The sequence below is a fragment of the Gorilla gorilla genome, chromosome 4 (genome assembly GCF_029281585.2).
Source record: "Gorilla gorilla gorilla isolate KB3781 chromosome 4, NHGRI_mGorGor1-v2.1_pri, whole genome shotgun sequence".
Taxonomy (NCBI): Eukaryota; Metazoa; Chordata; class Mammalia; order Primates; family Hominidae; genus Gorilla; species Gorilla gorilla.
Window position 1 is genome coordinate 173812571 of NC_073228.2, and position 27685 is coordinate 173840255.

The following is a 27685-nucleotide window of genomic DNA, read 5'->3' on the forward strand; positions in this document are numbered from 1 at the left end:
TTGACACATAGCAAGCGCTTCATAAATGTTAGTTATTTTTATTTTATATTTCTATTTCTATGGTTTGGGTATAGCCAAACTACTTCACTGAAGCAGCAAATCTGGGCTGGAACTTGTCTACCTTTTCATATGGTGGTTCCATCAGTGTGCTGATGAATCACTGACACCCATTTTCCCTTCATCCTACCTACCTTAATTTGTAGTGATTATTCATTTTTGGGGTCCCCACCTCCTCCAATCCATGTAATCCAGAAAGAAAGAACCCTCAAAATGTTTTTTTTTCTTCTTCTTCTTTTTCTTTTGAGACAGAGTCTCACTCTGTCGCCCAGGCTGGAGTGCAATGGCACGATCTCAGCTCACTGCAACCTCCACCTCCCAGATTCCGGTGATTCTCCTGCTTCAGCCCCCTCAGTAGCTGGCATTACAGGTGCACGCCACCATGCCTGGCTAATTTTTGTATTTTTAATAGAGACAGGGTTTTGCCACATTGGCCAGGCTAGTCTCGAACTCCTGACCTCTGGCGGCTCACCCGCCTCAGCCTCCCAAAGTGCTGGGATTACAGACACGAGCCACCGTGCCCAGCTTACCTCTTCATGGTTTCATTAATCAGCAAAGAACACCTAATCCTGACATCCAGCTGGCTGCAGGATCCCGATCCCAGGAGCCTGCTGCATCCCTAACTGGAATCCCAAATTATGCAGAAAATGTTTCCGGGCACTTGGGGTGAACCGTGTCCTGTCACTGAGCTGGAATATGCTGATTCATTCGAACCTTTCGGCCTATGGAGCATTTTGTGTGTTGTAAAGGAGGCACTGAAATGCTCTGTGGGAGAATGGGTATCCCAGTGTCTCGAGAGGAGGGATGTCTGTGTCTCCCAGACAATGCTTTTATCTTTAGTTCTAACCAGTAGAATCAACTACATCCCATGAATGACAGGGGATTGGGATTTGGAGTGGCCCTTTCTCTCCCTTGGTGAATCTCACCAGATAGGGCATGTCCGCCTCCTCTCCCCTCTTTTGTTCACATGATACTGCCTGTGGGCATGGTCCACGCTGTGTTGTCACATGGGAGTATTATCAGCCTCATATCCTCCTGCCCCAGAACTTCGAGGCCATGGGCATTTAAGGATAACCATAACAACAACAGCTGACATGTACTGAGGACATCTGTGTGCCCAGGCACTGGGCCCCTGCTTCATGTACTGCAGCTCATTTAGTCTTCACACATGGCTCCTTTTACAGATGGGGCAGTTGAGATTCACAGAGGTCAACCACCCAGCCCACGGCCACAGCTCAGAAGAGTGGCTGAGTGGGAAGGTGACACTGGCAGGCTTGCAGTGCCTGTAGGACTCTGTGTGCACCTTCCATTCCTGGGCCTGGGCCAGGGAGTAGTACATGTAGTGTGTATAGGCTTATTCTCAGCTGCCTCCTGACACCAGGATTTGTTCTGCCACATGAAGAGAAGTAGGAAACTGGGGACTTGAGCCAGCAGGCTCTGTGAGGCCTCACATGGAACAGTTCTGAGGGTAGCAAGCCTGGGTTTGGCTCCTCTTTCTGCCAGCTTCTTCCTACTCACAACAGCTGACTTATCTGTTCCCTGCTCTATTGCATATGGCTTCTGGTTCCTCATGGAATCATCTGCCCATGGCTTCTGCTCAAGGCTCAGACTGCGTTCTCCCTCCTTGTGGGCTGTTTGAAAGGATGGATCTACTTCGGTCCAGGCTTGGGTATTTCCATTGCACAGTGCTATATCCATAAGACCACCCATGGGCTGCTGGCCAGCCAATACAAGACTGCTTGGAGTCACGTGTTGGCCCTGGACCCAGTCAGCTGTAGGCAGGCAGCAGAATGATGCGGACGAAGTGCGAAGGGCTGCGTGCATGGCAGGCATGAGTGGAAGCATGCCAGTGCCGGAAGTTCAAGGAGCCAGTGTGTCCTTCTGGTTAACTGAAAACACTTTAGAGAAAGACAAACCTGAGTTTGGATCTGGACTCTTCTGCTTCTTTGCTGTTTGAATGTGGGGAAATTATTTGCTCTTTCTAAGACTCAGTCTCCTCTTATGTTTAATGGGTATAATAGTAGCTCCTATTTCAGTTTATAGAATTAAATGAAATAACGTTTGCAGAACTGTTAGCACAGGCCATATGAATTATGGCAATTGATGCTTCCATCATTGTCATTATTAATAAAGTGAGCTCACGGCTTGGATTGAACAGAACTACAGAGATGTCCTTGTGGACAGAACTGCCCTGTGGTTAAATACCTAGATTCTGCAGGCCGTGTAACTTCATGTAAATCCTGATTTTACATGTACTGGCTGGGCTATTGGGAAAGTTACCTAAACTCACGTCTCTAAAGTGGAAACCATATCTAACTCAGAGATATGTGAGCATTAGAAAAACAAAAGCAACAGAGGAAAGAATCCATGCAAAGCCCTAGCATGGAGCCTGGCAGGCAGTTGAAAACCATGGTTGGGATTGTTCTTCCTCCTATACAGCCACTAAGCAACACAGATGAGACACAGCCAGTGCTAGGTTGAGATCTGATAATGAACTTTGTTTTCAACAATTCAAGTTCATTGTTGAGAGTAATAGAGTGTGTTTTCGTCCTAACCCACCTTACTGTATGAGTGCTTAGGCTTTAAGTACAATTATTGTTGTTGTTTTGAGACGGAGTCTCGCTCTGTTGCCAGGCTAGAGTGCAGTGGTGTGATCTCAGCTCACTGCAACCTCCAACTCCCTGGTTGAAGCAATTCTCCTGCCTCAGCCTCCCGAGTAGCTGGGATTACAGGCACTCGCCACCAAGCCCAGCTAATTTTTGTATTTTTAGTAGAAACGGGGTTTCACCATGTTGGCCAGGCTAGTCTCGAACTCCTGACCTCATGATCCACCCATCTCGGCCTCCCAAAGTGCTGGGATTATAGGCGTGAGCCACCGTGCCCGGCCAATTACTGTTTTTAAAAAAAAACAAGAAAAATGAGAAGAAAAATGCCTTACTTTTCCAAACCCAAACATGGGCACCCAAAGTTAAGTGATATTCTGATTTCCAGTGTGTGGCTATGAAAGACTCTAGAGAAAGGGAGGAACTTTGATTTACCTGCTACTAATCCCTATCATCAGCACAGGGGCAAATCAATTCACGGTCATTAGGCTGGCCTTTGAGGCTGGAGACAAGTTTAAGCTGACAACCAAAATAATGACTGTTACTGGAATGACTGATAGCTTTGTTGGTGCTGAGAATGTGTGAAAGCCCCCTCTTTGGTATTGTATTCAAGTTTCTGAAATGTTTACATATAATGTGACAGGCACTCAATGCATTTCCATCTGGGGGATCAGATAACTAATCTTTAAGGAGAGAACACAAAATACAATGTTGTTTCAAAGACATATTGGTGAATAACAGACTAACAAAACCAAAGAAATCTCACTTTGTGACAGCCTGATGGGGTGGCAGATTTTGTGGGATTTTTATTTCTGTTTTTGTATGGTGCTGCCTGCCTCAAAACTGCCTGCTGACTGATCCCTGTCCTCTGTCTGCCCTGTTGTCTGGCTCTTGCCTTTAAAAGAATGAAGCAGTCCAGAGGGGTCTGAAGCCACCTCAGCTAGTGACCCTGTGAAAAAGGTTACATTACTGCTATTTCACAAGGGAGGAGACTGAAACTTCAGGGGTTATATTAACATGCTTCAAATCCACACAGCTGGAGAGTAACAAAGCCAGAAATCACACCCATTTGTGTGTGTGTGTGTGTGTCCAAATCCTGTGATTCCAGTGCCAGGATACACTGTCTTCTGTGTTCAACAGTCATGAAAGTATTTTAATGAACACCTGGCCCTGCAGTGACTGATGTAGCAAATGCTGCAGATACTCCACCCACCGACTCTTGGACCACCCAAAATCCACTGGCAGCTTCAGTGAGGCTTTCCTAATTCTTTCTTTCCCTGGGCTTTGTCTGGCTACAGAGTGCTCAGCTCACCTGCAGGACAGGCCAGAAGTACCAGGGACTTCCTGCTCATTGGAACAACTTTCAATCAGTGAGGGGCTGCTGCTAAGGTGTAAATAACCCAACCTTCTTGTTCCCTGGGAGGGGACACTTCTTATATGCAAATGTGTTCTGTAAAGTCCAGGTGTAGGATATGAGAGAAAGACATAGTCAAGGACGTTACCAAAATTGTTTGCTTTTTTCCCCCCACTCTGAGCAATTGGAAGAATAGAATTGTCCTTAACTTAGTTGGGAAGACTACAGAAAGCAGTATTTCAGGGTGGGTGTAGGGAGGGCAGGTGGCCGGAGTTTAGTTTTTGACATGTAAGTTTGAGATGCCTAAAAGTTACTCAAGTATGGGTATAGATCATAGAGCTGGAGTGCAAGCTGGTGTTTAGGGGAGAGGCCTGGATGGATATACAAATTTAGGAGTTAAAGTCATGTGGACTGGGGAGTATGTGAGAGCATAGAGGGAGTCTGTGATTCCCAGAAGAGTAGAATCTACCAAAGGAGAGAGACGTTACTGAGTCATACAAGTAAATCATCCTAGACCATGATGAACGTTGGGAAAGGGAGTTGCAATGAGGATCCCTTGGGGTACACATGGGTGCAGCAGACCCTGCCCTGCAGAAGCTCATAGTCTGAAATTAGAGATGCGGCTGCACGCAGACAGCTGGATATAAAGTGTGCTCATAGGAGGGGTGCCAGAAATAACCTCAGAGAATGGGGGTGGTCTCAGTCACTTAAGGCTGGTGGGATGGTGGAAAACTAAATGAAGAAGGCTCTCGATCTGGACCATGAAGGATAATGACCATGAAGAATCCTGACTTTCAGAGATGAGAAGGCAAGGGACATTCTACACAAAGAAAGAACATAGAGAGGGATTTGGGAAATACCAGAAACACAGGGTACTAGCAAGAAATAAGCCTAGAAAAGAAGGTTGGGGTCCCATCATGAGGGGAGAGACTGTCCAGAGAAAGAGCTTGGACTCACCCTGTAGGCAGTGGAGAGCCATGAAGTCAATGATTGATATGATGGAGCTGTCCTTTAGGGGAAGGAGCTTTTCAGGATGAAGAGACTGGAGGCTGCAAGACCAGTCAGAAGGGCTTGGCAAGGAGGAAGGAGAGAACAACATGGAGAGGAAGACACTTAAGGAGAAATGCAAATTGACAAGTACCAAAATGTTAAACATGCATGACATTTGACCAGTATTGTTATTTTTTGTTTTTTGTTTTGTTTTGTTTTTGTTGAGAGAGACTCTCACTATTGCCCAGGCTGGAGTGCAGTGTCATGATCTCAGATTTCTGCAACCTCCACCTCCTGGGTTCAAGGGATCCTCATGCCTCAGCTTCCCAAGTAGCTGGGATTACTGGCGTGCACCAGAACGCCCAGCTAATTTTTTTGTTTTTAGTAGAGATAGGGTTTCACCACGATGGTCAGGCTGGTCTTGAACTCCAGACCTCAAGTGATCCACCCACCTTAGCCTCCCAAAGTGCTGAGATTACAGGCGCAAGCCACCGCACCCGGCCCATTTGAACAGTATTATTACTTGGAGGAGAACAGTGGAGAAGGGGTATATATAGGAGGTATTTGATATACACAGAAGAGTGATCACTGGAGCATTGTTTATTACAGAAAAAACTGAGAAAAAAAACCAAAAAGATCCATCAGTAAGAAATGGATTAAACAAACTGTGATACATCCATACAGTGGAATGCTCTTCAGTGATTAAAAAGGATGATATATATCTACATTCATTGACCTGAAAGAAGCACACAATTTATTGTTGAGTAAAAAAGACAGGCTGTGAAACAGCATTTGTTGTTTAGCCCCATTTATCAAAATGATACCCTTAAAATATCATTCATGTATATACATGTAGGGAGACCCTTGAAATTATGTTCATCAAAACGTGGATGACAGTTTTCGTTAGGTGATACGATGTGGTAGCAGGTTGTTTATTTGTTTGTTTTGGGGTGGGGGGGTGATTTCTCTTTAGATCTTTTCTGGATAGCATGAATTTTCTTCCATAAGCTTGTAATATCTTAAACATAAGACAATGCAAATTTTCAAAAAGAAGTCGAACAGTTATTGAGTTCTTGCAAGGCAAACAGCCCTGGGTCTAGAGTGTGAATAGTTGTTAATCTGCATTAGCTGACCTCTCTAAATCAGTAATTTGGCCTTTGAGCCTCTCTCCAAAGAGAGTAAGGGAATTTTAGTCTGGCATAAGGATGAAGGAACTTAAGGGATCATGCTCAGACAGTCTGGTAATTTTCTGCCCTCTTCCAGGGTCTTCCTGAGAGCTATCAACAAGTTTGCAGAAACCATGAACCAGAAGTTCCTAGAACACACGAACTTTGAGTTCCAGGTGAGTATAAGCCACCAGAGCTACCCTTGGAGCTGCCCAGGGCGTCTCTGACATCCTGGGCTGATTGCTCCATCAGACACATCCCAAAGCCCACAGAAGCTGTCCCAGTCTCTCCAGGGATTCCCACGGGGGGTTATGGCTGGGGAGAAAATTCTCAGGCTTTCAACCAGGGCCTTGATTAAATAGTCATCAACTGATCATCATATGCAAATGTGACTGTATAATGGCCTCTTATACTAACAAGGAGATTTGCATTCATTCATTGTCAGAGTCTGTACCACCTTTTAAAAATGTATCACCTTTTTTTTACTTTTCTATTTTCTGGAACCAAAAGGGCAGCCAGTCATTGCCAATGAAAAATGATTTACAATCAAATTCTCCAGTACAACTTTGTGGTTTCCTGATTCCTTCGAAAGTCATTTTTAGTGCTCAGCCAAGACCTGGGACCTCTAAGAGATTCAGGGTCCTAAAAGTATGTGCCTGGGGCAAACACAATGACACACCTGCCGCAGGTCCAGGCCCAAGAAGCACAAACTCTGTGGGAAAGTCCAGATTGCTTCCTCTGCCTGGAGATGTGCAAGGGAAGGCCCCCCACAAAAGGATCCCCTCCAGGGAAGTCTCCGATCCCTAGCATCTCTTCCAGTGGGGGCTTAGGGGGTAGGAGGCACTGAGCTCATGAACTGGAATGATGATGTTTTTTCCTTGCTCATCTAAGTTGTTCAGTTCCTCTCGGGCTTTCGCCTCTCAGAAGCTGAGCAACTTCAGGCAAGGCCTGGACTGTATCCGTGCCTCAAGTGAGTCATCTGTAAAATGCAACAACTACCCTTTCTACTTCATAGGGTTTTTCCAGAACTGGAATGTGACGAAGGGCTTGCTGGGAGAATCCACTTGTAAGGTCCCATAAGTTTCTGTTCAAATACTTCCTCCTTAAAGAGGCCTCCCCTCCTGACTCCTCCCTGAGGATCACCCCCACTCACTCCACAGTCATTATGCAAAACCATGTGGCTTCCTGGAGTCTCTTCATAGCACTAAATATCATTAGAACTCATCTTTCTTGTCTACGTGTGTATTTTCTCTTTCCTCCCGTAGAACTTAAGCCTCGTGAGTGTAAAGACCTTGAACACACAACAACTCTATGCTCTGTACCTGGCACATAGTAGGTCTCCTTGAGGAGGTGATGTCTGGGCTGAGGTCTGTGAGGTTCACCCTGCTGACAGCATCAGCCTATGAGTAGATGAGTATTTGTTGAGAGGATGAACAGGATCTTTGAACAAGAGTCTCTTGAACTACCTTGCATTCAAATCAGGCAACTGAGTGACAATGAGAGCGATAATAAAATGAGTAGCTGCCATTTTCTGATGGTTAATACATGCCAGATCTCACGAGAAGCACTTTAAGGGCATTATCTTTTGCAGTCTTTACAGCCACCCTACAAGTTGGCCACTATTACTAATATTTTTTCTGCTCTAAGGGGGCAGGAAGTAAGACTCAGAGATAATAAGGAGATAGCATGGTGTCACCGAGCACATCAATGCAAAGTTGGGACCAGAACACAGTGGTGGCTGACACCAAAGCCCACCCAGATGACTACAGCCACGTGCCTGATATAGACTTTCACCCTTGCAGTGGGTTGACTGCCTGACCGGGTCTGGGTGAGAGTTTCTCCTGGCATTATAAATCTTCGACACGGGAACAAAGCATATCTCTTTAGCTGGTTTGAATCAGGAGAGATGTTTGATTCCCTTCCAAATGTGGCTGAGAGGCCTGCAGGCTCTGGTCACGGGTATGTTTAGGGAAGTTTCTGCTTTTTGGGAGGGGCAACTTGGAACACCATACCTAGGGGCCAGAGGTGACAGGTTTTGGTCCATATAACTGCGAGCTAGTTTGTTCATCTCTTTCCGTGGGTATCGGCAATTGCAGCCTCAAACTTGCTTTCCTGACTTCACTCTTTTCCATGCTCTTAGATGGATATTTTCCAAGAGAAGCTCAACTTCAGTGCTTCAGGGCATTCCTTTAGGTTTATATCCTGTTTTCCTGAAAGAAAATCTGTATTTGAGAGGTGCTCAGAGATTGAGGGTTTCATACATGAGAAGTACGGGCTTGCAAGCTGAGTGACTTTAGACAAATTAGTTCTTCTCTATGTGCCTCAGTTTCCTCAACATTAAATCAGGATACTAATAGCAGCTATATCATTGGATTGTTGTGAGGATTAAGTGAATTCACGTAAAGCATTTAGAACAGTGCTGGGAACATAGCAGCCATTTAGTAAGTGTTAGCTCATTATAATAATAGTAATTTTATTATTTGGATAATGATTATGATGATCATGCCCCTAAATGTGTCAGGGCTGGGAACACATGTCAGTCCTTGATAAACAGGACAGGAGGCCTCTTTCTGGTCACCACAACATTGCCTGGGGCTGTCACACCCACAAGATTCTGTAAAACAGAAGAGTGGCCAACATTACAAAATAAAGTAAGTCTCTTTTCCTAATGAGGCTTCCATAGCTATTTATTGAAAAGTACCCAAGAACAGGATCATTTTCCAACCTTATCTTTGTTCTCCTACCTCTTCCTTCCCCTGTGTAAGAATGGATTTGTTCTCTGTACCCTGCCTGGAACACGCCTTGTCTCCTTCTTACGGGCTCATTGATTATGCATTTAATATCAGCAGGAACAGCATCCATCACTGACTGCTGCCTGTCTTGGCAGCCACTGACCAGAGGAGCAGCAGGTGCAATGAGATTATCCCTAATATCTTTCCCAGAACTGTGGTTTTGTGATTCAAAGGGCAGAAAGTAAGAAGCTTGGTGACTGCCACTCTGTAGGTGACAAGAACTGGGAATTATAAAAATGGTGTTTTCTGGCTGCGGCTAAGATCACTTGCATTCCAGGCCCTATTCAGGATGCTGGTCCTTGGTGTCTGCATCAGTTCATGTGGTCAGGGAAGACCAAGAGAGGATTTCAAATTCAAATCAGCGGGTATTTTTGTTTAAGAGCAATTCTTATGGGCCCAGACTATTGCAACATGCTTCAAGGAACTCAGAAGCAAAGAACACTGCCCTACCCTCAAGGATCTTGGAATCTTGATAGAAGGCTATACAAATCCATCTTCCAGCATCCAGGCTTTTGAAGAGGGTGACTAACTTTATTGGGCATCTACTTAGAAAATTTTGATTCTCATCATAATCTTGTCAGGTTGTGATATACCCATTTCACTGGTGAATAAACTGAGCTTCAGAGAATTGATTGACTTTTCTGTTAAAGGTCATCTAACCAATAAATGGGGCTGCTGCGATTCAACCCCAGGCCTGTCTGCAAAGCACATCCTCTTTTCACTCTTCTGCTCTGTTTCTTAGGAACCGGGTGCCTCTGGATTCCAGGAGACAGCTCTATTTAGATCCAGAAGCACTCTCTGCCCTTTCTAGTTCTTACTGGCACTGGGATAGAGAGCGCTGAGATGATTGGCTGGAAGATGAGACTCTCCATGTTGAAATCTCTGATTGGCCCTGGAATCAGAGATTATACTTGGGCTCCAGAAAGACTCTGTGTTAGGCAGCACTGTGTTTGGTATTGAGATCATTCTCTCTCCTTGGGGATGCTCTAATTGGCTCTAGGTGTGGCCATTTCTGCCCAGGCCTTGAGGCATTTTTGGATTACCAGCCTATCCTGGGAACCAGTTTTGATATCCTGTGAAATGAAAAACTTCTAGACTATTTCTAGCCATTAGTAGAGGCATGAGGGCCACCTTGGTCTTTATAATGGGAAATGTATACAGTGATGCCAAAAACAGGCGAGGGAGAGACACATACAGAGGGAGCAGTCATCAAAGCCTTGCAACCGCCCATAGCGCCACCACAGGGGGACTCATGGTGGGATGGTTGGTTCCACCAGGCAGAACGGTGGGCACATGCTGGGGTGCAGTTTCCCCAGCCCTGCCTGCTTCAGCTTTTAGGCCCCAGACATTCTCTTGTCTGATATTTCTCACCTGAGTCCACACCTGGGACCTTCCACTCCCCAAATCAGAAGCATCCCCAGAGTGGTCATGACAGCTGTGCCTCTGCCCTGCAGAGGAGGGCAGGCTGACTGCATTTCAGCACCACTGCGTGCTGGTTAATTTTTTTTAATTGAAATTTGGGATAAATAATGATTCAAGGTCACTGAGAAAGAATCCTGATTCTGATTAAAAAATCCTGGATCTCTCTTCTATAAAGACTATAGTCTTTATAAACATAGGATGGACCAGTGACAACCTTAACCAACAACAAAGCTGAAAGGACACTGAGAAAGGAGAAGAGCGATTTCAGCAGAAGAGCAGGGTGGTGAAGAATGCAAGTCCTGGAGTCAGATAAACTGGATTCAGATGCCACCTTCACCGTTGTGTAGCTCTGTGATGTCGGGCAAGATATTGAACCTCTCTGGGCCTCAGTTTCCTGATCTCTAAAATGGGGAGAATAATTATACAAATCTCATATTTTTTTTAGGGAGGATTTAACCAGAATGCATGCAGTGTGCTTGGTTTGTTAATGAACTCATTCAAAAAATAATTTCCCAAGCACGTGCTGGCTCAGACGTGATGTGCGATACTGTGTAAACAAGAGTGAATTTAAAAAGAAGGTTCTTGCTTGCTTGATGCTGACAGCCAGTAGAGGAGACAGAAAATTAATTTTGTTTAAAATATGACACAGATGTTGTGAACAGGGTATAATATGGGTGAATAATGGGTGAATCTACTTTGCTTGGATGAATGGAGAAAGCTTTTGCAAGACTGAGAGTTTGCTAGCCAGTGATTTCCTCATTTAGTCCTTACAACCATACCCTTTAGATACTATTGTCCTCATTTTCTAGGTGAAGTTACTGAGACTCAGAAAGATAGGGTACCTTGTCCATGATAATGGAACTGGTCATTGAACTGAAACCCTGGAAGGCAACCTGACAGTATCTATAAAAACAAACAAAGACAAAAAACAAACAACAACTAAACATGCATAGACTCTGTGTCTTAGAAATTCCGGTTCTAGGAATGTATACTACAAATGTAGTTTCCCATGCATAAAGATGTTTAAATAAGGGCGTTGATTACAGCACTGTTGCTAGCGAAGAAAAAAAAATTGGAATCAAGCTAAATGTCTATAAATAGGGAATTTGGTTAAAATTAAAGTACATCTTCATAGAATACAATGTAGCAATAAAAGAGAATGAAGCAGATCTGTATATGCTAATATAGAAACATTTGCAAGATATATTGGTAAGAGAAAAAAGCCAAGTGCAGCAGACTTTTAAAAAAGATGTCTGTACATACATTTGTTTATGCATAAAAAAGTTCTGAAAGGCTATCCAAGGAATTGTTAACATTTTCTTCTGGGGAATTAGACTTGGATCCAAGGTAGGATGGAAGATAACTTTCTCCCATTTAATCTTTTCTATCATTTATTTTTTAACTATGTGTGTATATTACTTTTATAATTTTTTGAGAGTTAATTAAAAGTAACTAAATTCTCATTATACCCACTAGCGGTATGACTTTGGGTGGTCTTTTACCTTATCTGGACTTTACTGTTTACCTCTGTGCAATATGGTAGTCAGAACAGATGACACTTAAATTTATTCCAGTTCTAACTCTCTATTGTCCTATAATTTCAAAATATTAAATTCCCAATCGGAAATCACCTCATCTCTTCCCCAGGGCAAAGAGACCTGTGCATTTTGCTAAAGAGACACTGTAGCTTCCCCTAGTCAGCTGAGCTAGGCACTTAGTAGAAATATCACCAGACAGTTTCTAGCAGGGCAGAAAGAAAAATCTGGGACCCTTTGAAGAATTTATCTGACAATACGGCAATAGATAAATAAATATTCTCAGGAGCCCAGCTGTATTCGAGTCATTGTGCTGAGCATGGAATTAGAGATACAAATAAATGGGAGACAAAATCTTGGTACTTGTGGAGCTTACAATTGGAGAAGACAGGGCTTACAAATACTCCACAACCAATGCTACCATCAACACCACCATTCCATTTACTGAGCACTTGATGTCAAGCCTGTAGTGGATGCCTCATTCTCAAATTATTGATCCAGTAATTACAACAGTCCTTTATGGTAGGTACCATTATGTTGGGTATTTTACAAGTGAGGAGAATGAGGCTCAGAAAGGTCAAGTCACTAGCCAAAGGCAACCCAGCTAATAAGCAATAGAACTGGTTTTCACACCCTGGTCTGCAAGACACTGACACATGTGCTCTTGACTACCAGACAGTGCTGCCATGAGAAACAAATGGAGCACAAGGCCAGGTGCAGAACAGTAGACTAACATCCATGGTTGCACACAATAAGTGCTCCTCAAATCAGGAAGTGATCAGGCAGACCCAATATGCCCTGCAGTCTAGGAAGGCTTCATGAAGGAAGAGGGTCTTGAACCCAGCTTGGATGTAAGAATAGGACACAGTCCCTGCAGGTATGAGAACCACAGTGAGTGAAGCCATGGAGACCAAAATGCTCCTGTGATCTCCGTGGAGTCTGAGCCGACCAGGCCACCTAGGTGGGCAGTTGTTGAAGGAGACAGCACTGGGGACCATGGAAATTGTATGAGACTTTAAAAGCCAGGTGGGTTCATTTGGATCCGATTCTTTGGGAACAAGAGTGAAGAAAGGCTTGGGGCAGAGGCCTTATAAGTATTCAGCAATATCTAGTTGTGACCACTGCTCACCTCTAAGAGCGCTGCACAGAGCCACATACTGTGACAACCTCCTCTGAGTTCCAGAAGTCATTCCCACAGAGCCCCATGGCCAAAACTGGGCAGGGGCTATGGGTGAGGTACTTGGATGTGCCATTTCTGATCCACTAAGAAGATGAGACACAGCTACGGCCTCATGGCTCATAAAGGTCTTCCAGAATGGAAGCCAAAACCAAAACAAAACCAGGTCCACTCCATGAGAATTGAAACGTATGTCCACACAGAGATTTGTACAAAAATGTTCATAGCAGCATAGCGTCAATGCTATGACTCATAATAGTCAAAGACTGGAAACAACCCAAATGACCATCAGTGGATGAATAGATAATCGAAATGAGTATATCCATATGATAGAATATTATTCAACGATAAAAAAATGAAGTACTGATCCATACTACAACATGGGTGAACCTTGAAAGCATTACACTAAGTATAAGAAATCATACGTGAAAGTTCACATATTTTATGATGTCACTTATATGAACTGTCAAAATAGGCAAATCCACAGAGACAGACAGTACATTAGTATTCACAGTTTCCAGGCAGTTTGTAGCAGGGCAGACAGAAAAATCTGGGACCTTTTGAAGAATTTCTGTGACAATATAGCAATTGATAAACAAATATTTTCTGGAGCCCAGCTGTATTCAAGTCATTGTGCTGAGCATGGCATTAGGGATACAATTAAATGCTAGACAGGATTTGGGTACTTGTGGAGCTTACAGTTGGAGAAGACAGGGCATACAAATACTCTACACCCAGTGCTACCATCAACACCACCACTGCATTTACTGAGTGCTCGGTGTGTGCCAAGCCTGTGGTGGATGCCTCATGCTTGTATAGGTTCCAGGGACAGGGTAGGGGAAGGTGTTGGTGGGGAGAAAAGGGACTGACTCTTATAGGTAGAGGGTTTCTTTTGACATGATGAAAATGTTCCAAAATTAGACAATGGTAATGGTTGAACCACCTTGTGAATATACTAAAAACTAAATCATACACTTAAAAGTGAATTTTATGGTATATAAATTATATCTCAGATTTTTTTTTTTAAAAAAAAGAAAATCAGGAATGGGATGACAGATAAAATGCTTTTTTGATGGATTCATTCAGGGTAGAATAGATACTGGCAAGAGGCTCAACCATATTTGATGTGTCTTATGTGTTAGGGGGCATTTCTGAAATTATTCTCACAAGTAATTGTAAATTGACTTGCTTTGTTGGATACCTATTTCCCATGTACCTTAATTACTCTTTTGCTATCCCCTAAAATCAGAGATTTCTCACTTTCATGGAAACACTCATTTCCATGTCCTGTGGCCATGGTTTTCTCTTGCCCTGGCTTGTTGTTCCAAATTCCCATCTTAAATGTGAGAAGGTGTAAGCTCCGGACATAAGCAGACCAAAGCTGCACATTTTCAAAGCAAAGCCCTGGAGAAACTGCTAAGTCACTGGGATGCCGGGAGGAAAGGCAGTCTGAGGGGATGTGGACAGGAGACCCAACCTGCCACATGTGTTTACATAAGCAACCTTGCTACGGAAACAAGGAGATTTGATTCCAAATGTTACAAGAAACTTTGGAGGACTTTGAGGAAGGGAGTGGCATGATCTGATGTGTTTTTGTTTTTGTTTGAGATGGAGTCTCATTCTGTCTCCCAGGCTGGAGTGCAGTGGCGTGATCTCAGCTCACTGCAGCCTCCGCCTCCTGGGTTCAAGTGATTCTCCTGCCTCAGTCTCCTGAGTAGCTGGGATTACAGGTGTGTGCCACCATGCCCGGCTAATTTTTGTATTTTTAGTAGAGATGGGGTTTTACCATGTTGGTCAGGCTGGTCTCGAATGATCCGATGTGTTTTAAAAGGTTCTTCTGGTCTCTGAATGGAGAGCTGACTTTAAGGGGGCCATGAGCCAAGAGGCCACTTCACTGCATCCCTAGAGCAGTTTGTTTTTTTGGGCCCTGGGTGATAAAGGTCCAAGTAAAGAAAAAAGCATTCACTCAACAAAATGTAAACTGCGTGAGGCCAGGGATCACTGTCTGTGTAACTGCTGCTCTGTCACCACACTGTGGCAATGCCAGAGCACCTAGCAGATGTTCCAGAAATATTTGTTAAATGCATCCCCAGCTGAATACTGACCGTGGTGTGTTAAAAGAACCCCGAATGTCAATCAGAAGGTCTGGGTGCAGATCTTAGCTCTGCTGTGTATATATCAAGATGAGAGACTTACGCAAAATACTTAACCTCTCCAAGCTTCAGTCTCCTCATCTATAATAGAGGAATAAGAGCTGTCAAGTGTTGAGAGATGAAAGGAAGATGTATGAGAAAGTTCCTGGCCTATAGTAAAATTAGAGTGCTTGTTTTGCTTCTTTCAAAGACTGGAACCGCAAACCGATTTGAAAGTCATACTCTGGGCAGCAATGATGATGTTATGTTATCAGTGGAAGAGTTGCCTCTTTCATAGTCTTGGCCATCTGCAAACACGAATGAACGTCTTTGAGTTAAGGATGAAGGTCTCAATGGCAGTATGATTTCTCTGGCTAATGTTGCCTATCCTCTTGCTACATACACTGTTGAGAGGGGCCTAAAGTGAGTGGGCTTTGTTCAGCAAAACTGTCTCCCACATGCTCCTTGCAGGACCTTGGCATCTTGCAACAATTGCCGTTGAGCACCAAAACCCTAGGCTGTATCACTGGCTTTGGTACCAAAGAAACCACTGGAATAAGGAAAAGCACAACAGCAATAAGGCTAGCAAGGATTTTTGACCTCTTCCTGTGATTCATGTCTTTAAACACATCATTTTGTGTCATCTTTATCACAGCTTTCTGCAGTGGGTACCAGAGTCACCTCAGTTTTGCAGACAGGTTTACCGAGGCTCCGTGATGAATCCATGGATTGTAGATCCATGGTTTGGACCTATAATATCTCTGGTTCTGTAGCCTGTATCAATATTGCCATCAGTGTGGCTAATCTTTTGAGCAGTCACCATGTGCTGACCCCTTTACCTGCTCTATTTCACTGCAAGCTGGTGGAGTGGGTTAGCACCAACAGATCAGGTACATGCAAAAATCCTTGCAAGCCTGCATCTCAGCTGGGCCAGCAGGGGCTGTAACTGAAACGTGCATCAGAATCACCTGACTGCTTATTAACCTGCAGATTTCTAGGTCCCACCCCCAGAGGTTGATTCAGTAGGTCTGGGCAGGGGCCAGAGAATTTGTATCTCTAGCAAGTTCCCAGGTGCTGCTGCTGATCTGGCAACCACACTTTGAAACCATTCAACTAAGGGGAAAGTAAAGACAAAATATTTTAAGACAGAATGGATTGCAGGTTGGTCCTCCAAGCTGTCAGGTGAATTAGGGAGGACTTCCAGAGAGGCTGTGAATCCCTGAACTATCTTACCCTTCGTCACCCTCTAATTCCAGGGCAAGAAGCAGCTCTCCACAGCACCTAGCTAGGGCAAGTTATTTGTCTTTCAAAAAACAGAACAAAGCACAAGGACAAAAAACAAAACAAAACAAAAAAAAAAAAAACAACTAAAATTCTCCTCCTCTCCCAAATCCTGTTGTCTGAGAGTGGACGTGGTAGCACCTAGAGAAATCCATCCATTGTCCTCACTTTGGCCAGGATGTTAATTTCAGAGTCAGTGCCAGTTAGAAAATTGCAGTGGGCACAATTAAACTGGTTCTGCCTCTGTCTTCTGCCATCTTCATAAATTATTCACACTACCCAGCGCTTATGCCTTCCCACTTCAGACACTCTCCATAACTGTTCTCTGCTCTTTCATTTACAGCTGTGGAACAACTATTTTCATCTGGCAGTGGCTTTTATCACCCAGGATTCTCTGCAGCTGGAGCAGTTCTCACACGCCAAGTACAACAAAATCCTGAATAAGTAGGTTGCATTTTTGGATTTCCTGAAGAGGGGGAGGTCCATGAGATCCTCTGAGATGGTGCCTGAAGCAGAGGTTTTTGTTCCTCCTAGGTATGGGGACATGAGACGGCTAATTGGCTTCTCCATCCGTGATATGTGGTACAAGCTTGGTGAGTAGGCACACACATCCAGATACTCACATCTGCATGTACCAAACTCCTTCTTAAAGACCATCTGTTGGAGGGCCACAGGGGTTTTAGCAGTGGGAGCATGAAATAACAGTTCATTCCTGTGTGTACCCCAGTTCCTAATAAGTGCCTGATTATACTCTGAATAAGAGGGGGTCCCCATACCCACTTCTACCCCCAGCCCTGCAAGCAGCTGTGAATATGCTTCTGCTTGATGCCCCCAATGGGTTACAGATCCAAATGGAAATTTATAAGAGGGACCAGGACTGTCATGGGAACTCACGTGCTCACACATGACACGGATGCTTGCTGCTGATTGGAGGGTCATTCTGCATCCTGTATAGCGTGGTCCACAAAACATACTCCAACCTCATGAGGAGAATTGGCTCTCTGAAAGATGAGAGGGTCTTTTTAGCTGAAAAGTGACCCCAGAAGCTGTCTCTGCCTCAGGGAGCTGCAGGAATTCTGTGTGATTACCTGAATGATACCTGTGGAGGGAGAGATGGAACGAAGGAGACATTTATTGAGAGTCTGAGTCAGGCCCATGCTAAGAAGATTATATTTAATCTTCACATCACTTCCTGTAAGATGGAATTGTTCCCCCATCCTTTTACTGATCAGGAAACTCAGAAAAGGAAGTAACTTGCTTGAAATCAAACAGCTGGAAGCCTCCAAGTGTGGTTTTGATTCCACAAGGACAGGGGCCATAAACCTTGCTCATGGCCTGAATCCTCCTCTATAAATATGTGCTGAAAGGATGGATGGATGGATGGATGGATGGATGGATGGATGGATGGATGGATGAACGAACAGTAATGAATTTTTTATTTTTCTGTCCCTCCTTGACTCTCTGATTCTAAATTGCTCTGCCCTGGGTGTGGATATTGACTTTCCTACAAGTACTAACTTGTGCCCATCTCTTGGATTTAATTTTTGTTCCCTCTTCAGTCTACGCTTCTTGCTTCCCCAGACCTCTTATTATCTGTCAGTTCCCATGGGTTTTTTAGGCAGCAGTTGCATGCCCCTTCCAGCGAGTTCTATCCACTGTGGGGGAAGCATAGAGCAGTGGATAGATGATCAGTCTGCGTTCTGTGGTTGCTGATAGCATCAGACTCGAGCTAAGAGAAGTACATGCTGGATAACAGGGAGGTTGCAGGTTGGTTCACAAAGCCCAAGGCAGAGCCAAGGACCCAAGCCCAGAACAGACTGCCACATCTTTGCTTTGGGCCTTGCTCTGACATTTACAGGCTGTAAGGCCTAGCATCACCGGCCTAAGTTGGGGAAATAAGCACCCTCACAGGGGGCTTATGAGGGTCATCAGAGCACAAGCTGGGGCAAGTGGAGCCATGGAGGCCACCACACCCACTTCAGAGTTTTTATCATTATTGTCATCCTTGCCCCATCAGGATGGAACCTAATGTTTCTGTTCTCCCTGACCTCTACCCTCTAAGATGCCAGTAGCACCCTCCCTGGTTATGACAACCAAAAAGGTCTCCAGACATTGCCAAATATCCCCTGGGAGAAGGGGGTGCCACCTCTACCCTGTTTTTCTAGAAAGGCATGTCTTTCTCAGTCTATCTTTTGTTTCTCCACCCTGGGTAAGGACTGGGATATAGGAAATAATTGACGTTTCATTTACCATTGCTTTGCAATGGTAGGGGAATGGGGGAACATGGTGCAAGCACAGGCCCACACGACAGCCGGCACCTGGCCTCAGGGTCAGGAATATGAGAAGGAGTAAGGGCCTGCAGCAAAGTGAAGCTGACATGCCCATGCAGAGAAAAAAGACAGTCACTGTTCCTCTCCAGTTAATAGCTGTCCTACTGAAATGCAATCCCAATGTTGTCATACCTTTCAGTTTTTCAAAAGAAGCCAGGAGACTGGGTTTTTCAATGTATTTTCCAATTTATGAATACTAATGAAAACTAATTGAAAGTTTTCAAAACATCAGATGTGCTCAACACATCATGGACCCAGATTCAGTTCACTTCCAAGTTTGCATTTGTTGCTGTACAACAGCAGAGGCTGGAGAAAGCTGTGGCGGGCTTCCTTCCCCAGCTCGACACCCCAGGCACTGCCAGAATTGCAAAACAGGGAACTGTGCTTTGTTTGTTTCAAGTCCTTCCACATGGCCTGCTCTTTTCTGAATGTCCTTCATTGCCATTGTTTTGCACACGAAGATTTTATTTAGATATAGATTATGTTTTGGCAGGCATTCCTGCACTCCCAATTATGCTGATGAATGAAAAGATGTTACCAAATATTCCACCTGCTTAGAATCACAGAACATCGGAGCTGGAAGGGCCCTTCAAAGATCATATTGTCCAGCATTTTTCAAACATTTATTTTTAGCTGAGGACCAATAAAAAAAATTCTCATGCTTAATAAGTAAATTGGATGAAAGCAGAACTATTGTAATTGAAGTGAGGTGGGAGACCCAGAGCCCATTATAACAAGCTGCTCTTGAACTTCTCTTGTAGAGAGTTTTTTAGGGGGAAGCCCTGAGCACTGCAGAGAACAGTTGGAAGCAACTGATCTGGTCCAATTCACTGTTTTACTAATGAGGAAACTGAAGTCCATAGAGAAGGGGTTTGTACAAGATCACGTAGTGGGTTAGAGGCAGAAACTGGTCAAGCACCTTAGCCAGAGTGTTTGCTCTGAAGCGTCACAGACTCCCTGCTGTTAGCAAAAACCTGTAGGATGAATTAATGCAATTAAAAGATATATCTGTCAGGGGTTGAGGGTTGGTTGCAAAAAAGAGGCATTGACTGCAGCTGCCTTAATCAGAGAAGGTATTTATTAGAAGGGCAAGAAAGAGCTGAAGAACCAGGCTTCTCTTGTTCCTGGCTACCTGAACCCAGGATTCAGTGTTTTAGGATTGCAATTTGCTCAATTAACAATGCCTTGTAGCAGTTAACAGCCACGTGTCCCAAGTCTGTCCCATGAGAATCAGCAGAAACATACCTGTTAGGGCTACAGGAAAGTATTTTTTTCCAATTAAAAACAAAACAAGACAAAAAAGAGGCAAGGAGAGGACAGATTGAATGAACAAAACGCATTTTTGCCCACAGCCCTCCCCTCTCTTTCTTTCTGGGAAAGGACAATATGGCTGGAGGGGCAGTAGCCATCTTAAAGCCATGAGGACAAAACTTACATTCTGAGAATGAAGGAGCAGGTCTGGACTGGCCATCTTTTGGCTTCTTGTTAAACAAGAAAATTAAAGCTTCAGTTTAGTCATGGTAGTCAGATTTCTGTTGCATCCTTAACCGATACATCATCTAATTCAACCCTGCTGATTTTATAGGTAAAGTTGCCAAACGAGGCCAAGAGAAGCAGAAGGACATTCCTAAGGTCAAAAACAAGCCAGTGACTGAATTGAGGCTAAAAGAGCCTGTCTCTTGATCCCAAGTGCAATGTTCTTACAAATAATTTTTTTGAAAGTGTATGCATATTGTTTCAAAGGGTGTGAAATAACCAACGACCTACGTTTTTTCAAAGATGACTGATAATGAGTAAATCATAATGCATGTTAGTTTTCTAAATTTTGTTTTAAGGCCAGAAGCAATCAGGGCATCATCATCACCATCATCAGTATCATCATCTTCTTCTTCTCATCAAGAACAACTTAACCCTGTGATTATAAGATAGCTAATTGCAAAGCTATAATCTCAGGCTTGAAGATTATTTAACATTCTTCAGGGGCAAATCTAGACAAATTGTGTGTGTGTGGAGAGGAGGTATGGGCAGGGAGGTCTTCATGGGGAGAAAGACAACATGTGGTTAAGGAGCCAGCCACTCAGGGGTTAATGGCATTTGTTGTTTTGGATCCTGAGCGGACGCCAAATGGAATTTACTTTTCCCAGTAGTGTAGCATCGTAACATTTGATTTCTGCTCGGCATGAAGAAATGCACATTTTGCTCAAAAGACTTTGCACTTAAGCCTCCCACATTCACTTGGGTTAACACTGAGCTGCTGTATTAACATTCGTTGTGGGAAAGAAAGACACATTCTAGCGCCTGGCATCTCGGCCTCCCATCTAGGGAGGTTGGCCTGGCCAATCCTCGAGGGCAATTTGTCCATTACTGTTTAAGCATCTACAGAGTGCTCAGCTTGGTGCGGAGGTCCAGGGAGTGGAGCTATCTAGTAGGGAAAAGTGACAAAGTGAAATGTGTAGTGGGGACTCAGGAGTTCAGGCCAAAAGGGATATAAGTGAGGACTATAAGGATGATTCCATGTGGGGAAATGGCTTCTGAATTGGAAGGAGGACCATGTCAGGACTGAAGGAAAGACAGGGAAAGGGCAGGTATTCTAGGGGAGCAACCAGCCCAGCAAGCATGGCTTCCTGGGGTTGGGGAGAGGCTGCTGGGAATAAATAGGAAATGGGATTACTGCGGCCATCCATCCATTCATTTACTCATTCGTTTACTAACCAACATAGAGCACTGTGGTAGGCTCCCCAAAGATGTCCATGTCCTAATCCCCAGAACCTGTGGAATATGTTACCTGACACAGCAAAGTAGACTTTAAGGTGTGATAAAGTTAAAGATCTTGAAGATGGTAAGTGTCTTGGGCTATCCAAGTGGGCTCAGTACAATTACAGCATCCTTATAGGTGAAAAACGGAAGCTGGAGAAAATCAGAGTCAGAGAGCAATTTAAAGAAGCTGTGTTGCTGGCTTTGAAGATGGAGGAAGGGGCCACGAGCCAAGGAATGCAGGGAGCCTCTAGAGGCTGGAAAAAGAAGCTGGGGAAGGCAAGGAAACAGATTCTTCCTTAGATCCTCCAGAAGGAACTCAGTCTTGCCCAGACCTTGATTTAGCTCCATGCAACCCCTTTCAGACTTCTGATCTCCAGAAGTATTACACTTATTACAAAATAAATGTGTACTGTTTTAATTTACTAAGTTTGTGGTGATTTATAACAACAGCTGTAGGAAACTAACACACACATCCTCTACATGCCAGGTACTATGCCAGTAGCTGGGGTTAAAACCCGAATCAGGTTAGAGATATAGCCCCTGACTTCACGGACTGGTTATCATTGCACTGAATAGTTACATACTAACTGCAGCATTATTTAATGACAGTTGCGAAGGGGAAATAGCTGTAGAATGGAAACTTAGGGCACCCAGAGAATTGGTGACAGACTCCTACTTAGTGAGTAAGCCAAGGATGGCCTCCATGAGGAAGAGCCAGAACCCCTGAATTGGAAGGAGGACTATGTCAGGGCTGAAGGAAAGACAGGGAAAGGGCAGATATTACAAGGGAGCAACCAGCCCAAGCAAGCATGGCTTCCTGGGGTTGGGGAGAGGCTGCTGGGAATAAATAGGAAATGGGATTAGAGTGGCCATCCATCTATTTGTTTACTCATTCATGTAATAACCAACATCGAGCACTGTGGTAGGCTCCCAAAAGATGTCCATGTCCTAATCCCCAGAACCTGTGGAATATGTTACCTGTTCTTTAGAAATAGGATACAAGCCTTCTAATTATAAATGCTTTAGTGTCTTTATTTTTCAAAAATTAAAAGAATAAAGTTAATTTTAACAATACATTTAACACCATATTCTAAAGTGTTATACTAAACATGTAATCAATATAAAATATTGCTGAGATTTTATTTTCCTTTTTTGGGTATCTGGTGGATTTTTTACACTTGCAGCACATTTCTAATGGACTAGCCACATTTCAAGGGCTCAAAAGACTCATGCAGCTTGTAGCTTCCATACAAAATAGTACAGCCCTAGAAAATGAGAAAGGGTTTACTTGCAGAGACATGTGTGGGGGGGTAGACTTTGGAGGGGGGGTCCAGGAGAGGGAAGGAAGAAGAGCTCGTTGGCGGAGGAAGGCCCAAGGCGGGAAAAGCAGTGTGCCCTGGAGGAGTGGGTGGTAGGCAGGTGGATGGAGGGTGGCTAGGTGAGAGGCACACAATGGGTATGGGGAGGGAGCACAGGACCAGACATGCTCCCAGTAGTTTATCCTGAGAGCAAGGAAAGTCATAGGGAAAAAACGCTGTGAATAAACATGATCCAACTGGGACTTTTCAAACATCTTTGAGGACAAATGAGAAAATATTTCAATGAGACAGAGAAGAGTGGAGGGTTGTGAGTGTCAGCCATGGTAGGGAAGATAAATCCATCTGACCCTTTCCCCAGTTCAGCTGTTTGCTTTAAAAGTGAACAAATAAAATGACCAGCCTGAAAATTTCCATGAAATGCTTGAGGGAGCTCCATGAGGTTAGGCTTTGTCTTTTCATATTGCTTAATCTAAAACTCGGCATAGAGCTGAACCCAAAGTACTTACCATCAGCAGCAGCAGCGACAGCATCAACACTTCCTGAGCTTTTGCAATGTGCCGGACACTGTGCAGGGCCCTTCGTTTGCACAAACTCTTAAGCTTCGACAATTCTATTAGGCAGATTTTATTATCTTCATTTTACAGATGAGATCATGGAGGCTCAGGGAAGGTAAATGACAAGCACAATACCACACAACCAGGGAGTGGCAGTGCCAGGACCTGACCCAGGCTGTCAGACTCGAAGACTCTACGGGGCCTGGAAGGAAGCTGAGGCTGGGCAAGTCCTGAATAATGAGGAGAGAATTGATTGCCTGTTTCAGAGCATTGCCAGGAGGGAGCTTTTCCAAGCCTAAGACAGAGGAGCAAAGATCGGTGGATCTGTGTTCGGTCTTCCCCTTTTGAACTGATTTTAGTTTTTTTTTTTTTTTTTTTTTAAATCAGCTCAGCTTTATTTCAAAGTCCCCCGGAGGCTTGCTGGACTCTGAAATCCAGGGAGTCATAACTTGCCCTCATCCTTGTTCATTGTAGGGTCTGTGCCAGCCTTTGGAGAGACCTTTCTGTTACATGTCAGCATCAGAAGGCCGTGGCTTGCCCAACTTAATTCTCAGCCAAGTTCACAAAAGCCTCCCTCCCTCCCTCCTTTCTCCCTTCCCTCCCTCCCTCCTTTTCTTCTTTCCCTCCCTCCCTCCTTTTCTTCTTTCCCTCCCTCCCTCCTTTCTTCCTTCCCTCCTTCCTTCCTTTCTTCCTTCTTTCCTTCCTTTCACCTTTCCTTCCTTCCCTCCTTCCTTCTTGTTTCTTTCAAGGTCATCTCCTCAGTGCCCTCAGATCCTTTGCATTTCACCCTACAGTCCACTCCTGGGAGGAGTGATGGAGGAGGCCACTGTACAGATGAGAAACCAAGACCAGAGAATTCATGGGACCCCTTTCCACCCACACCCCCCTGAGCTCTTCTCTGTGCTTGCATTATCAGCAGATCCTCTCCCAAAGCCTGTGTAATCTGGCATTTGGATTTTTCCTCCTGGCTTATTGGCACTTTAATAGCCTTTTCTAATTGGTATCTGTTCCCAGTGAAGTTCAGCTTCAATTACATGAAAAAGACCCTCTTAGTAAATGCCCTTCCTTGGCTTTTCTCGAATACAGCAGCAGGTGTGTCTCTTGCATGAGCACTTTTTTTTCCCAAATGAGTTTGTATTCAATTAGCCACAAATGTGTTCTGCGTGCACGTGTATGCGTCTATGTATGTAAAGATATGCAAACACATATGCATTTGGATACTTGAACACAAAATCCAATGTGCTGAAATTCCACTTTTATGTAAATGAATAACATTTCTGAAGGGAGCATTGTAAGGGCCATTGAGGTCACACTGTGTTTGGAGATCACCATCTCTCTCTCCGCTTTCCCTATTCTGCCAAATATCTCCTCAACTGACTGTAAAGAATGCAGATCAAAAGTATTTAAGAAATCACGGGTCTACAGCATGTCTGCCCTTTGTTTTAAACCATCTAAAATTTATCCTTATCATGCCCAATGCCCTCCAGTATTCTAAAGGCCTTTGTTGCATAAGCAATTTCTCCCTTCCGTGGTGGCTTATCTGACAGTTTCCCATTTACCTTCTACCTATTTTTGCACTTGACTTTGAATTTTAAAACCCCACTGTGGTTTGAAAAAGGCTTAAAGGATCTTGAAGGATGAAATCAGAAACCTAGATTAGCAATTACTATAAACCTGCCAGAAAGGAAGCTGTTGTTGTTATTGTTTTCTATTTGGGCCAAAGCAAAGACTCTGAGGCTTAAGTGTAATCCAAATGCATCATATAATGAAGCTTATATCCTGGAAAAGGGTCTTTATTTTTCACTCCACTCTGCCTGACTCCACCATTTCATTCTCACTAACTGAGGATATTCCTAGGATGATGCCTTTTTTATTTTATTTTAATCTGAATCCTGGGCAACTACTCCAACATTAAGCCTCATTTAGGTTGAAAGAAAATTCATTTTCTTACTGCTTTCCCTCTCAGCTCCTTGTCTGAGCTTTAATCGCAAGCAGCTGTGCCAGGCCACACGCCATACCACCTGAGTTTCTGCACCCTGAGGTGCTCTCTGCCCCAGGCGAAGACCACAAATGTTCATCCTGACAATGGATGAAACCAGGGTGGGTGCCAAAACTCAGAAGGAGAAGGAGGCAGCAGCTGATGAAATATAGAGGTGTGAGCTTCAATAACAGGGTTGCTTGAATATGCTGACCCTCACTTCCCAGGAAATCCCTGCAATTCCTAAGTGCTCCTCTTTATTCCCTATCTGCTACTTCTGATGCATATTTTCTGAAGATTCTGCTCAGTTCTGCTCAATAAGGCTCACCTTTATGGTTCATTTTGACCAAACATCACAAAGAAAATATTAATAGCTAATGCTGTAGAAAGTGGGCTATGTGCCAAGCATTGTCCTGGGCAGTTGCTAAATAATCACTCATTTTTTCTTTGATTCTTTACAATAACCTTATAAGATAAATACTGTTATTGTTCCAAGTTACAGATGAGGACACCGAGGCCCCGAGAAGGGAGACAAACTTGATCAACATTACACAGCTGTAATTGATAGTGGAGTCAATTTACACACTCAGGCCGTCTGGCTCCAGATCTGGTGCCCTTAACCACTGGGCAACACTGCCCTTGGCACTGATTCTTCTGCGCTCTGTGCTAAGTACATGCGGACATATTTTTGCAAGATCTTCTCAACAGCTGGGTATCACTTTTGCATTTTTATGAGACATATATACAAGTCCCATAGCCAGGGAATGTAGGAGCTGGAAAATTTATTTTCTCATTCAGCAGGTGTTTACTGATCATCTAATAAGTCCTGTGCTCAGTGCTATAGACACAATGAGGAGAACAGACATGGTCTCTAGTGGGGGAGGCAGATGTTAATCAAACGATTCGACATATAAAGATATCATTTCAAAACTGGCAAAACATATAGAGGCAGTGCAAGGAATCTTTTCTAGCTAAGGGTGGAAGGTGTAGAGAGGGGGCTTTTCTCCCAGAGGAAGGAGTGTTTAAGCTAAGATAGCACCCATCTGGGGGAGGCTGCTTGGTAATGGGTATTGGGTTAGGGAGCAGACAGGGAAAAGTATTCTCAGCAAAGGGGCATAATGTGCACAAGCCTTGCTGTGGGGGAAGCGAGGTGAAATTGTGACATTTGAGCCACCCCAGCTAGGCTAGAATGCCAGGAGCCAGGGGAGGGGATGGAGGGAATGCCTTGAAATGAGGCAGAAGAGACGAGAAGTTGTGTGGTTCATCTGATCCTCAAGCTATGTTTTAAATCTCCCCGTTCCACTGACCACACTATTATAGCGGGTTCTTAGTAGCAAATTTTGCTTTTCTCATTTCATAAAACAGTTGGTAAAATCCCATTTAAAAACTCTCAGCACCACGGCATGTATTTCAGACAGACATAATTTCAAATGTGCTGTGCTTTGCCATCTCTAACATATTCAATCATGGCCCTATTTGCAGAGCAGACGCTGCAGGTGAAAACCCTTGTAAACAGTGAAGTGCTTTCTACACGCACGCCCGTGTTATTAGCCTCAATAATCGGGCTTGTTTTGGATAATGCATGCGCTCTAACGGGAGTTAATATATGTTAAGTGTTCAAAACGGTGCCTGGCTCATGGTAAACAACTATATAAGTGTTAACTATTGTTTTTACTATTATGCTTCCCTTTTTTTCTTTCCCCAGGCTTGGTCGGAGGAGGACCTGTGCATCGCCGAACTGTTTTATGTGTTCATGTTCCTCTTCTCTTTCAGGTCAGAACAAAATCTGCTTCATCCCAGGCATGGTAGGACCTATATTAGAGATGACACTTATCCCTGAGGCTGAGCTCCGGAAAGCCACCATACCAATCTTCTTCGACATGATGCTGTGTGAATATCAAAGAAGTGGGGATTTCAAAAAGGTAAAAAATGAGGCCGGAAACTCATGCCAGGATGCCTAATCCCCAGCCCATTTCCCCATAATGATATCCTCATTCCATCTCCCTGAGCTTCATTGAGAGGCTTGGCGGCAGGATAGGGACATTTATTCATGGGTCCGGAATGAGCTGGCAGATCAGATTTGGTCGGTATTCTATCAAGCTTTTCCGTCCAAGGATAAGATTAAAATGCAGTTTCTGGCTGTGTATTTGCTTAGCCTCTTTCTCAAGAATCTAAGAACCCCACATCTCTACCTAATGATTCTCTAAAAATGTGCTCCCAGGGCCCACCCGTCCCACC

At 44.1% G+C, this 27685-nt stretch overlaps 1 protein-coding gene across 2 annotated transcripts in view; it reads left to right on the top strand.

Moving 5' to 3' along the window:
• DOCK2 (dedicator of cytokinesis 2) overlaps positions 1-27685 on the top strand; it is a 441813-nt gene that overhangs the window by 349939 nt on the left and 64189 nt on the right. For both annotated transcript variants that reach the window (XM_031011390.3, XM_055387440.2), the window contains exons 30-33: positions 6268-6346; positions 16853-16953; positions 17044-17102; positions 27221-27369. In XM_031011390.3, coding sequence (XP_030867250.2) covers positions 6268-6346; positions 16853-16953; positions 17044-17102; positions 27221-27369 — 388 coding nt within the window. The remainder of the gene's footprint in view (positions 1-6267; positions 6347-16852; positions 16954-17043; positions 17103-27220; positions 27370-27685) is intronic.